The 12,168-nt window shown below is 37.8% G+C and overlaps 1 protein-coding gene across 20 annotated transcripts in view; it reads right to left on the bottom strand.

Annotated features, from left to right (window-relative positions):
* Positions 1-12,168, bottom strand: part of CAB39L (calcium binding protein 39 like) — a 206,088-nt gene that overhangs the window by 35,734 nt on the left and 158,186 nt on the right. For 19 of the 20 annotated variants that reach the window (XM_053916579.1, XM_053916582.1, XM_053916585.1 and 16 more), the window contains one exon: positions 3,636-3,968. The exons of the other annotated variant lie outside the window; for it this stretch is intronic. In XM_053916579.1, the coding sequence (XP_053772554.1) occupies positions 3,792-3,968 (177 nt within the window). In that variant the 3' untranslated portion in view covers positions 3,636-3,791. Of the gene's footprint in view, positions 1-3,635; positions 3,969-12,168 lie in introns of those variants that run through there. 20 annotated transcript variants of the gene reach the window in all.

The following is a 12,168-nucleotide window of genomic DNA, read 5'->3' as shown; positions in this document are numbered from 1 at the left end:
AGGAATATGAAATGCAGGAATGACTGGGCAGCAACTGATCCTATCAGGAAATCTAAGCTAATATTATGTTCAACTGAAAAGGCAAGCCAAGAAAACAAAGGCAGGTGCAGAAATGCAGTTTGAAATTAGTATCCGTGTAGTCAAGGGATTGTTCAAAGCGAGGGAGACAAGGCTGAATTCCCTATCCTATACATAGGTCTCATTTGATCTTCCAAACATCAGACAACCAAGTAGAGCAAAGTTACCCCCACACCCCTTAAATGAATCTAGCTTTTGAGCTCTTTCCATTGAGTTATCCTTTAGCACTGGGTTCCAGGATTCCCTCTTCTCCTTGGGAAGTATGATGAAGTGTCTGCCCCTTAAGTGGAGAGCTGGCCTGGTGAGAGGCAGCCTGGACATGCAGCCTGATTTGCAAAGATACCAACTTTGGGGTCAGGCCTGGCCCAATCCCGCTGCTGCCGCCAGCTGTTTAACCTGGAGCAAGTTGCTCACCCTTTCTATGATTCAGTGTTCTCTGTAAAGTGGAGACTGACACAATTGAGTGGTGTCTGCAGAGGCCTAGTGAATGCCAGACTTATCATTGTTTTACTTTGCTTTCATTATGGTAGTTACATAACAGCACGTTTCATATTTAAAAACAAAAGTTTGTTCCCATGATCTTATCTTTTCAATTTTCTTAAGAAGACCAAGTCTAGCTTTTCAAAGTCTCATTTCGTTTCAGACTTTTATCCAGCCATAGTCCCTCACTACAATGTCTAAAACCTTCCTGAAAGAACATGGAGAAAAAGATGATTTTTCATACCATATGTATGATAGTCTTTTGAATAGAACAGAAAAAAACAGGTAAAAAGATATAAAAATCTTGATTTCTTTTAATAATAGACTAGAAAGGTCTGCAAATCTACTTTGAAATGACTATCTTTTCATATTAAAAAATTCTAGTAATTTTTCTATTTCATTTTCCTTCACATTATCACAATTACTTTCAGGTCTTGTGAAATGTCCAGACTGCATACTAGCTCAGTGCAGCTGGGTCTCAAACAGACGAACCAGTCTGGCCAGTGACAGAGGCATTGAAAAGCTCACTTACCCCTGCCCAGCATCTATTTTCCCTCAGAGCCCTCCAAGGATGTGAACCCATGGAGGCTGGCAGTCAAGAACAATTGGACAAGGGCTGTGTGGCACTTGGCCTTTTCTCCATGGGTTAAGTCCTAATGTTTGGGCAGATCCCTGGCTTTAGATGAGACTCTCATCAAAGAACATCTCAATTCCTGCTGGCTTCACTCTAGGACCTTAACCCCCAGAAACCTCCCACACTGCAGTGGGGGAGAGCACAAAGTATTTCCAGACACTTTAGACCTTCACTAATTCACAGCCTTGAGGATGAAAGAGGGAAGAGCACAAGTTTGGCCTCAGGCCACTGTAGGTTTGCATTCCAAATCTAGCCCCAGCTGTCTGGGATTGTCAAGTTGATCCAGGCCTCAGTTTCCTCAAATAAAATGGGAATGACTAACTGTCATGAGGCATAAATACTGTGATGTGTGTATTTAGTGCCTTACAGGCAGTGCTTGGCTAATGGCAGTTAGCATCACTTGGATGATGCTGACAGTGGAGCACACAGGCAGTTGGTGTGGACCTCAGGGCAGCCTGAATGCCCACCAAGAGGCTGCCCATGCTCTGCCTGGGGTGTTCCTGTTTGGTGTGCTGACGAGAACACTGACACAGAACATGCAAACCAACCATGGAGTATGTGGCACCTTTTTATTTAGTCAGTCTTTATTTTAAGTGTGTCTTTTTTAATATTAAATATGACCTTTTAAAATTCAATTCCCACAATATTTACAGTGAATGTCATGCAAACGTATTTTGACTGTGAGCTTGTTCCCTCTTTCACGTTAATAATTTACAAATTTGTATTACAGCAAAACCCTAGCTACGCCTTTTATTGTCTCCTTAGATTCTAGTTTTGTTTGACAGGTACTAAATTAGGATAAGGAGCTAATTCAACTTCCGAGAAAATTAAAAAAGCGTTATGCCATGTCTTGGTTTGTAATTGAAAAGACATGTCCCATGATATTGTGGGACAGCATTTAAGCAATCAAATACATTTCTAATGCTTACTGTGCCTTTGTTTTAAAAAAATATATTTATACTCATCTCTTTTAATCAAATAAGCAAAACCATAAAAGTCAAATACTTAGAGATTTTGGACTGTCTGGGAATGTTATAAAAGAAATCAGATTTCAGTGACTAAAGAATGAAGGTTATTAGATGGACTGTCGGCTGACCCACCCATGCCAGCATTGGCCAGAGCTGCTGGAAGAAGGTCCCACAGGTCTGACACCATTGCCTCAGCAGTCCATGCTGAGCACTGAAGAATATAGAGAATGTTTTGGCTGGGCCTTTTGTGCCCCAGACAAAAAGGATGAAACCCGACCAGGTAATGCTTCAGATGCAAAATCTAGAAAGAGCACTCATCCTGGAGAAGGATCCCTGGAGAGGGATCTTTCCTTATCTGGGTGGAGAATCATCTGGTTGAACAATATAACACCCAATATTGTAAGAAGTGAAGGTTTCTATGGAAGGCAATAACTCATGATTTGAAAAGATAACTTTGAAAAAAAAATAGTTTGACGATTGTTCGTTTAATGTCTTATAAGTATAGCTTTAAAATTCCATTTTATATACTTGACATCTGAAAACAAACCATAATCTTTTCTTGTTGTTGTTTCATGACTTTTTTTAAAAAACCACAAATTACCTCCTTAATCATCCTAGTATGCAAGAGGGTATTTGGGACTAACATTTTACAGTTTTTCTACTATACCTTTTCACCGAATACTTTAATGGGAGGAATGACAGCTTATTAGAAAATAAAGTGAACAGATATTTTTTAGTCATTTGACAATATTTTCATGTATTTAATCACCTGCCCTTCTAACGGCAATGTTCCTTTATTTGTAAAAGCAATTTAAAGACCTGTGCAACTCTCTGGACTCATGGTTTTGTACATACTAGGTAGGCATCCTAATGTAGTTATTCCTACTCTAAAACATACTTTCACCACAAAATAGCACTTATGAACAAAATATTCCAAATATTCATGAATGCTATAGAAGTTAGTGTGAAAGATCAATAACTATAGCTAGCAACTGTGATTCTTAACCATTCGTTCCAAGTTCTCAAGTAAGCAGGTCACACCACATGAGTCCTCTGTGCCTCTCTGCCCCTTGTAAATCCTTGGTTCTGTGCTATCCCTACCACAGAGGGGAGTAAGGGGTGTGCCAGGAGTCAGGCATGCTGAGGACATCTCTTAGCATAGAATGTGGGACAGTGTACAAGAAAACATGGATCTTATTTTCTCAGGTCTTTCAGTGCCTTCAGAAATTTGTCTAAGTGCAGACAAGTAAAATAGTCTTGTGCCTTCTGCCCCCAAACCCAGCACTCCTTTAAGAATTTAATCCTATTTGAGGACTCAGTGACCCATCATCTGGGCTCCTCCTTAGGGGCTCATAGGGACTGAGCTCAGGTCTGTAAGTGAATGCCCTGATGTCTTTCATCAACAAAGGGTTACAAATGCTTTTATCAATGTCACAGACTTAATTAAAATGAATATATTATTTTAGATTGTTTTTCATTCAAATGTTTATATTCCATTTATCCTGAAAACTGAGAAATAACAGGCACCTCAAAAGCCTTCCGAATAGTGATTACTTTATGAAATGACATGACACTTTTGGTACAAACTAAATAAATGAGATGGTAACTGTGGCAGGAATCTTGGTGAGACTTCAAGGGGTTTTCTTCAAGTCTCGAATCTGTTTAATCAAGCAGTTCTTCTCCTCAGTGAACTGCTCATCGTCCATCCTTTCTTTTTGAAAGCTGCTCAGAAATTCAATGAGTTTGGGTTGATTTTTTAATAGGATCTCCACAATAGGCTGTGTTTTGTGAGGACTGGCAACAAACACCTGAAATATAAAGAAACAAACACAGAGGACAAGGAACGTACACCAGGGGCAATATGGACCCCACTTGTTTTTCATGGGGTACTTGTGTTAGTATAACACAGAAAGCCTGGATCATATTCCCTTACTAAGGAAAATCAGTAATTCCCCATTCATATCCATTTTCTATACATTATATAGAAATATATTAAAATTATATATTATAACTACATATTTTAAATTATAATTAAATACTGATATATTCAATATATTTGACATAATATACAGATTGAATATATTAACATATATTAAATATATATTTAATATACTTAATATTAATATACTCATTTGGCTCAAAATTCAAAAAGGCAAAGGTGAAAAGCCTGCCTCTCACCTCCCTCCCTAGAGGTCACTAATGTTACTGTTTTCTTATGTATGTGGAGCTTTAAAGTTTACAATTGCCCAGACACCTTCTCCCAGAGATTCCAACTCAGGAGATCCAGGTTGGAGGTCTGGCATTAGGTATTTTTATAAAGTCCCACAAAGATTCTTATATGTACTCCTTATTGAAACAACAATCCTGGACTAATAACTTAACTATGCTATAAAAGACAGCAACAACTATAATAATAGGACACAATTACTCAAAACTATAATACTGATTGGTACAGTATTTTGCAATGGACATAATTCTTTCTTAGATGCTACATATAAGATTACATGATCAGAATACCCATAAAAGTATTGACTCCTATATAGCTCTCTGAGCTTTATCATGTTTTGGGAACCTCACTACTCAAAAGTGCTGGGTGTTTCACCACCAGCCCCTCTGCTCACTGCATCCACATCCTTTACCTCCAACAGTATACAACTCAGAAAACACTAGGAGCAAGGTTTGGTTATAGAGACAGTGGGGGCTACAAGGTTGAGTCTTAAAGGTTCTTCCCACCCAGAAAATATGGGAAAAGAGAAAATTACACAAAGATGCTTAAGAACCTATGAGAAGGGAATGAAAGGCTACAGAGGTTCAAAGGAGGTGGAGATTGCATTAGATTTATGGGTTTGGAAGATGAAGGGCCCCTGTAGGTGACATGACAGCTAGTCTATGAATCAGATTTCCTATTTCTTCTTGAGTCAGGTTGGTAATTTGTATGTTCCTAGGGATTTGTCCATTTCATGTAGGTTATCTAATTTATTGATGTACAATTATTCATAGTATTCTCTTATATTCTTTTTTCCATTTCTATAATGAGATTGAGTCAGAAATCAAAAACCTCCTAACAAAGAAAAGCCTAGGACCAGATGATTTCACTAGTAAATTCTACAAACTTTTAAAGAATTAATACCGATGCATTTCAAATTTTTCAAAAAAATAAAAAAGGAAATACTTCCTAACTCATTCTATGAGGCCAGCATTACACTGCTACCAAAACCAGACAAAAGGTTGGCTCAACATAATAAAAACAATGTAGTATACCACATGTACTAGGTTGAATTCAAAAATGGCAAAGGTGAAAAGTCCCCTCAAAAGATGAATTTCAAGTGTTAACCTTCAGTATCTGTGAATATGACGTTATTTGGAAATAGGGATGTCCAAGGAGGACATACAGAGAGCACACAGACACTTGAAAAAATGCTCAACATCACTAGCCATCAGAGAGATGCAAATTAAAACCATAATGAGGTACCACTTCACACTGGTCAGAATGACCATTAATAAATCAACAAACAACAAGTGCTTCCAAGGCTGTGGAGAAAAGGGAACCCTAGTATGCTGTTGGTAGGAATGCAGACTGGTGCAGCCACTGTGGAAAACATTATGGAATTTTCTCAAAAAACTAAAGTTGGAACTGCCTTTTGATCCAGCAATCCCACTACTGGGGCTATATCCTAAGAATCCTGAATTACCAATTCAAAAGAACCTATGCACCCCAATGTTCATAGCAGTGTTATTTACAATAGCCAAGTGCTGGAAGCAGCCTAAGTGCCCATCAGTAAATAAGTGAATCAAAAAATTGTGGTACATTTACACAATGGAATACTATGCAGCAGAAAGAAAGAAGGAACTCCTACCCTTCGCAACAGCACGGATGGAACTGGAGAGCATTATGCTAAGTGAAATCAGCCAGGCAGTGAAAGACAAATACCTTATGATCTTACCTATAATTGGAACCTAATCGACAAAACAAACAAGTGAGCAAAATAGAACCAGAGACTTGGAAATAAAGAACAAACTGACAGTGACCAGAGGGGAGCAGGGAAGAGGATAATGGGGGAAAGAAGAGGAAGGAGTAAGCAAAAGAACATGAATAGAGGACTCATGGGCACCGACAATGGTGGGATTGACTGTGGGAGTGGGAGGGGACGGGTTAGGGATGAGCAATGGGGAAAAAGGTGGGACAACTGTAACTGAATAAAAAAACAAAACAAAACCTTAAGATATCACTTCACACAAACTAGACAAGCTACAATTTTTTAAAAAATGGTAATAACAAGTGTTGGTGAAGAAGGGGAGAAATTGGAACCCTGAACATTATTGGTGGGAATATAAAACGGTATAGCCTTGTGTAAAACAATGTGTCAGTATTTCAATTAAGTTACACACTGAAGTACCATAAGACTGAGTAATTCCATTTGTAAATATATACCAAAAGAACTGAAAACAGTTGTTTCAATAAAACTTGCACAGAATGTTCATAGCAGCAGTATTCACAATAGCCAGAAGTCCATCATCCAATGAATAGATAAACAAATTGTGCTATATCCATACAATGGAATATTATTTGGCCATAAAAAGGAATGAAATACTGATTATGCTACAACATCATGTTAATGAAAGAAACCAGACACAAAAGGTCACATATTGTACAATTCCATTTGTCCAAAATATCTAGAATAGGCAAATCTGTAGAGACTGAAAACAGATTAGTGGTTGGCAGGGCCTGGGAGTAAGGCAAAATGAGGAGTAATTGCTTAATAGGTGTATAGGATTTCCTTTTGGAGTGATGACAATGTTCTAACTAGATAGTGGTTATAGTTGCATAACACAGTAAATATACTAACTGTCACTGAATTGTACACTTTTATTTTTATTTCATTTAAAAATATTTATTGATTCTGAGAGAAAGAGAGAGAGAGAGAAAGGGAGAAACATTTGTTGTCAATTTGTTGTTTCACTTACTTATGCATTCATTGGTTGTTTCTTGTATGTGTCCTGAGCCGGGATCAAACCCACAACCCTGGTGTATTGGGATGATGCTTCAACCAACGAAGCCACCAGGCCAGAGCTATGCACTTTTAAAATGGTGGTGGTGGGGGAGGGAGGTGGGACTGGCTGGGGTGGGGTGGAGGGATGGGATAAAATGCAGACAAACTGAATAAAAATAAAAAAATTAAAAAAAATGGTGAATTTTGTGTTATATGAATTTTACTACAATAAACTAAAATTGTTGCTTACTAAGAAAGTATCCCAGGCTCATTTACAATATTACACAAAATGTCTGATGTTTAACACCTATTAGAATGTTAGGAAATCACATACTGGAGCCAAATGTGTGGATTCTCTGATTACCATTTGTTTACAAGGGAATTGCTATTAAGTTTTAGCTAGACATTGTCTGGCATTTGTGATAACTACATAAATAACTCATAACAGTTTTTTTCTAAAAGAATAAATATATTGGACAAACTAAGTTTCTCTGTATCAATCTTAAATATAATAAATGTAAAATACATTGGAATTTGCACAGTCATTGGAAGAACTCCACTGAATCTATATACTGTACAATAGACCTAAAAAATGATCAATTTGTTTTCAAGTTTTAAAATTTTCCTTATTTTAATTTTTTATGGCTCCTGGAGTCTGCTGCCTCTAAAGGTAGTTTCTGATTTGAGGCAACTAGTAGAATACTGCATGACTCCTTTGGGGCAGCTGGGACACTGAAGGACCCTGGTCAAGCCATGAGATGAACCATTTCATAAGGAATGCACCTCTAAACATAGGTATGGGAGTCCAAATCTTCTGAATATATGTCCAATACAGAGATTTTCTTAGTTCTCTCTCTGCTGTATCCACTTTTCAAATGCCATTTTCAACCCCCCCAAAAGTTACACAAATGAAATTACTTGTGATTTTTCTCTCTAGAATGCAGTCTTATTGTCTGCATCCCTTAATTTATACATGTCTCAGAAATGTGATTTATGGAGAAATGCAAATATCATAACTGAAATATTTTTAGCTCAGAAAACTAGGAATATTTTGCTCTCTACTTTAAGTCTGAGTACCTTTTTAAGTGAAAAACAAAAAATGCTTGTTTTACACACATATTTATTCATTCATTTTATTTAAGTTCTATTTTGCCAAGAGGGATTTGTGCTAGACTCAATATTGGCAGGCTAGTCTTCTGATTTGCTAATGTTACTGTCTGTGACACATGCTGTAAGCCTGGAGTGATTTGTACATGGACTTGAAATTCGGGCTGTTATTATAGTTACATAGAAGTTACTCAAAACAAAATTCCATTTTGTGCAAGTGTAAAAAAGACCTATTTATTCTAAAGGTTCACCTTCCTAAATGAATGCAAATATGAGCAATACAATGTTCAGAATATTTTGACACATAGTAGTCAATGAAGCATTAAGTTCATATAAGTACTTTTTCAGTGTACTGTTAAAATTTTTTGGAAATTATTATTATTAAATCAGCTCATAGTTGATTCCTAAATTCACTTGGTTTCAATCACTTTCTCCATCAGTAGACTTAGATTAAGTGCATTTTGACTGGTGTAGTTGGCCTACTAAAAAAATGGGTCCTCGGCAATTCCACTGCTAGGATTATACACTAAGAACCCTGAAACACCAATTCAAAAGAACCTATGCTCTCCAATGTTCATAGCAGCACAATTTACAATAGCCAAGTGCTGGAAGCAACCTAGGTGCCCGTAAGTAAATGAATGTATCAAAAAACTATGGTACATATACACAATGGAATTCTACACAGCAGAGAGAAAGAAGGAGCTTATACCCTTTGCGACAGCATGGATGGAACTGGAAAGCATTATGCTAAGCGAAATAAGCCAGCTGGTGAAAGACAAATACCATATGATCTCACCTTTAACAGGAATCTAATCAACAAAACAAACAAGCAAGCAAAATATAACCAAAGACACTGAAATTGAGAACAGGCTTACAGTGACCAGAGGGGAGAGGGGAGGGAATTTCAGGGAAAAGGGTGAAGGGTTTGTAGGAACAATTATAAAGGACACATGGACAATAACAGGGGGAAGGGTGGAAATGGGAGGGAGGTGGGGAGGGCTGGGGGGTTGGGCTGGGGTGGGGGGAAAAGGCAGAAAACTGTAGTTGAACAACAATGAAAAAAAGATTATTGAAATTTCAAAACATAAAAAAAAAAATGGGTCCTTAAGGAAGTGAGTAATTTATGGTTAGTCTTTCACCAAATTAACGTGTAATTCTGCATTCTTTTCTTTCTTTAAAAAAAAAGACTTTATTTATTTATTTTTAGAGAAAGGGGAAGGGAGGAAGAAATTGAGGGAGGGAAACATCAATGTGTGGTTGCCTCTCGTACTCCCCCAACCGGGGACCTGGCCAGCGATCTAGGCATGTGCCCTGACTGGGGATTGAACTGGCAACCCTTAGGTTCACAGACTGGCACTCAATTCACTGAACCACACCAGCCAGGGCAAATTCTTTATTCTTTTCAGTAAGACCACATGGAAATTATTCTCAACTAGGATATTTCTTGAGATATATATGTGAGTGAATTACCAAGTTGGCCTTTGAATTTTGGAATAAGCTAGGGTGGACCTTTTTTCTTGTTTTCATAGAAATGTCTATTGTGGCCAACTGCTAGGATGTGAGTGACAGAGAAATATACTTAGGACCAATTCCAGCATCAGTGAGCCCTAAGTTTCAGCAGCTCTGATAGGTGAGCCAAAAAGGACAGACCACCAAAACCCCCTACACAGTTTGGTGGGAAGTGGCAACATGTCTTTTGCCATTAAGGAAGTTAACAGGGAAGGGGAAGGAAGATCAGCTCAAAGCTGATTCCTACATTCATAATAGGCACATCCAGGAGAGCCTGGATGATAGAAGCAAGGTCACCTGAACCTAGTATATTAGCTCTAGACTTTAGACTTCAATGTAACTCATTTTGCAAGTGAAGAAATGGATCCAGATGGTTTTGCTTGAAGTCACTGCTGGCAATTGAGCCAGAACATAGATCCAGGGCTCCTGAATTCCATCCAGTTCTTTCCCACCACAACTTCCTGCTGTCAACAGGAGAAAGCATGTGAAATAGCATCTCACTACAGTACCTGAACTTAGCAGGAAGCTAATGAAAACGAGACACTAATAATCAGGGAGATACTGTTAGTAATGTGTTTCACATTTGCAGCACATAATGAAAGGTACTTTGGGGTAAAATGTATTAAGGAATTGTGAAAAAAAATCTAGGACTTACCTGTTACTTTCTAAAAATACTATTTTTGTGAACTGAAGTAAACAATTCAGTTCACACTTCAACGGAAGACGTATAGTTGGGGTACAGGGTAGGACCAATTTATACACACATATAAGTAAATAAGCAATCAACTATTTTTAAATGTACCTACTCTGTCCAATGATCAAATGATCCAAATTCTGATCTCAAAGGATGGAAGTAGGTCATTTCCATTTTGGCACCCACTGAATTCTTCTATAACAGTGCATTTTTAATGCAATTATATAAAGTTAATTCTCTTCTAGGATGAGATATTAAAATTCCATGGAAGCTGAATGACATGACACACAGCCTTCTACAATTGCAGTCGAAAAAGTCTCAAGAAGGTCTATCATTTTATACTATATAGGCATTTTCCAGACCTACAGCAGTCTATTTTTGTTTCAAGTTTGTATTTATTTTGTAAGTATATCTTACTAATTATGCCATTACAGTTGTTCCAATTTCCCCCACTTTGTCCCCCTCTGACCAGTACCGCCTTTCCCTCCAGTGATTCCCCCCCCCACCTTAGTTCATGCCCATGGGTCAGGTATATAAGTTCTTTGGCTTCTCCCTTGCCTATACTATTCTTAACATCCTCCTGTCTACTCTGTACCTACCTGATTATGCTTCTACATCCTTATACCTTTCCCCCTCTTCTCCCCCTTTCCCAGCTAATAACGCTCAAATTATCTCCATATCTATGATTCTATTTTTGTTCTAGTTGTTTGCGTAGTTTTTGTTTTTTTAGATTCAGTTGTTGATAGTTGTGAGTTTGTTATCATTTCAGTGTTCATAGTTTTGATCTTCTTTTTCATAAATAAGACCTTTTAATAGTCATATAATAAGGGCTTGGTGATGATGAACTCCTTTAGCTTTACCTCGTCTGGAAAGCACTTTATCTGTCCTTCAATTCTAAATGACAGCTTTGCTGGTAGGGTAAACTTGGTTGTAGGTCCTTCCTTTTCATCACTTTGTATACTTCTTCCCAGTCCCTTCTTGCCTGAAAAGTTTCTTTTGAGAAACCGACTGATAGTCTTATGGGCACTCCTTTGTAGGTTGACTCTCTGCCTTTCTCTTGCTGCTTTGAAGTTTCTCTCTTTATCTCTCACCTTTGGCATTTTAATTATGATGTGTGGACCTCTTTGGGTCCAACTTGCTTGGAACTCTCTGTGCTTCCTGGACTTATATGTCTATTTCCTTCACCAAATTAGGGAAGTTCTCTTTCATTATTTTTTCAAATAAGTTTTCAATTTCTTGCTCTTCCTCTTCTCCTTCTGGTAACCCTATGATTTGGATATTGGCCCTTTTGGAGATGTCCCAGAGTCTTCCTAAACTGTCTTCATTTTTTAAAATTCTTGGTTCTTCATTTTATTCTGTTTGAATGTTTATTTCTTCCTTATCTTCCAAATTGTTTATTTCAATCCTATCTTCCTTCCTTCACTGCTGGTTTCCTATGGATTTTTCTTTATTTCATTTAGTATAGCCTTCATTTCTTCCCTTATGCTTTTCCATATTCAGTGAGATATTTGAGCATTCTGTCCACCAGTGTTTTGAACTTTGTGTCAGCTACCTCCACATCACTTAGTTCTTTTTCTGGGGTTTGGTTTTATTCCTTCAGTTGTCTCCTCATTTTAGCAGCCTCCCTGGGTCTGTGTACCAGATAGAGCTGCTTTGATTTCCTGTCTTAGCACACCTGTCAAGTTGTATGGGGTGGAGCCTTGTGTA

Source organism: Desmodus rotundus, chromosome 13 (genome assembly GCF_022682495.2).
Source record: "Desmodus rotundus isolate HL8 chromosome 13, HLdesRot8A.1, whole genome shotgun sequence".
Taxonomy (NCBI): Eukaryota; Metazoa; Chordata; class Mammalia; order Chiroptera; family Phyllostomidae; genus Desmodus; species Desmodus rotundus.
The sequence above is the reverse complement of the archived record's forward strand: the minus strand, read 5'-3'. Positions and strand labels throughout refer to the sequence as shown.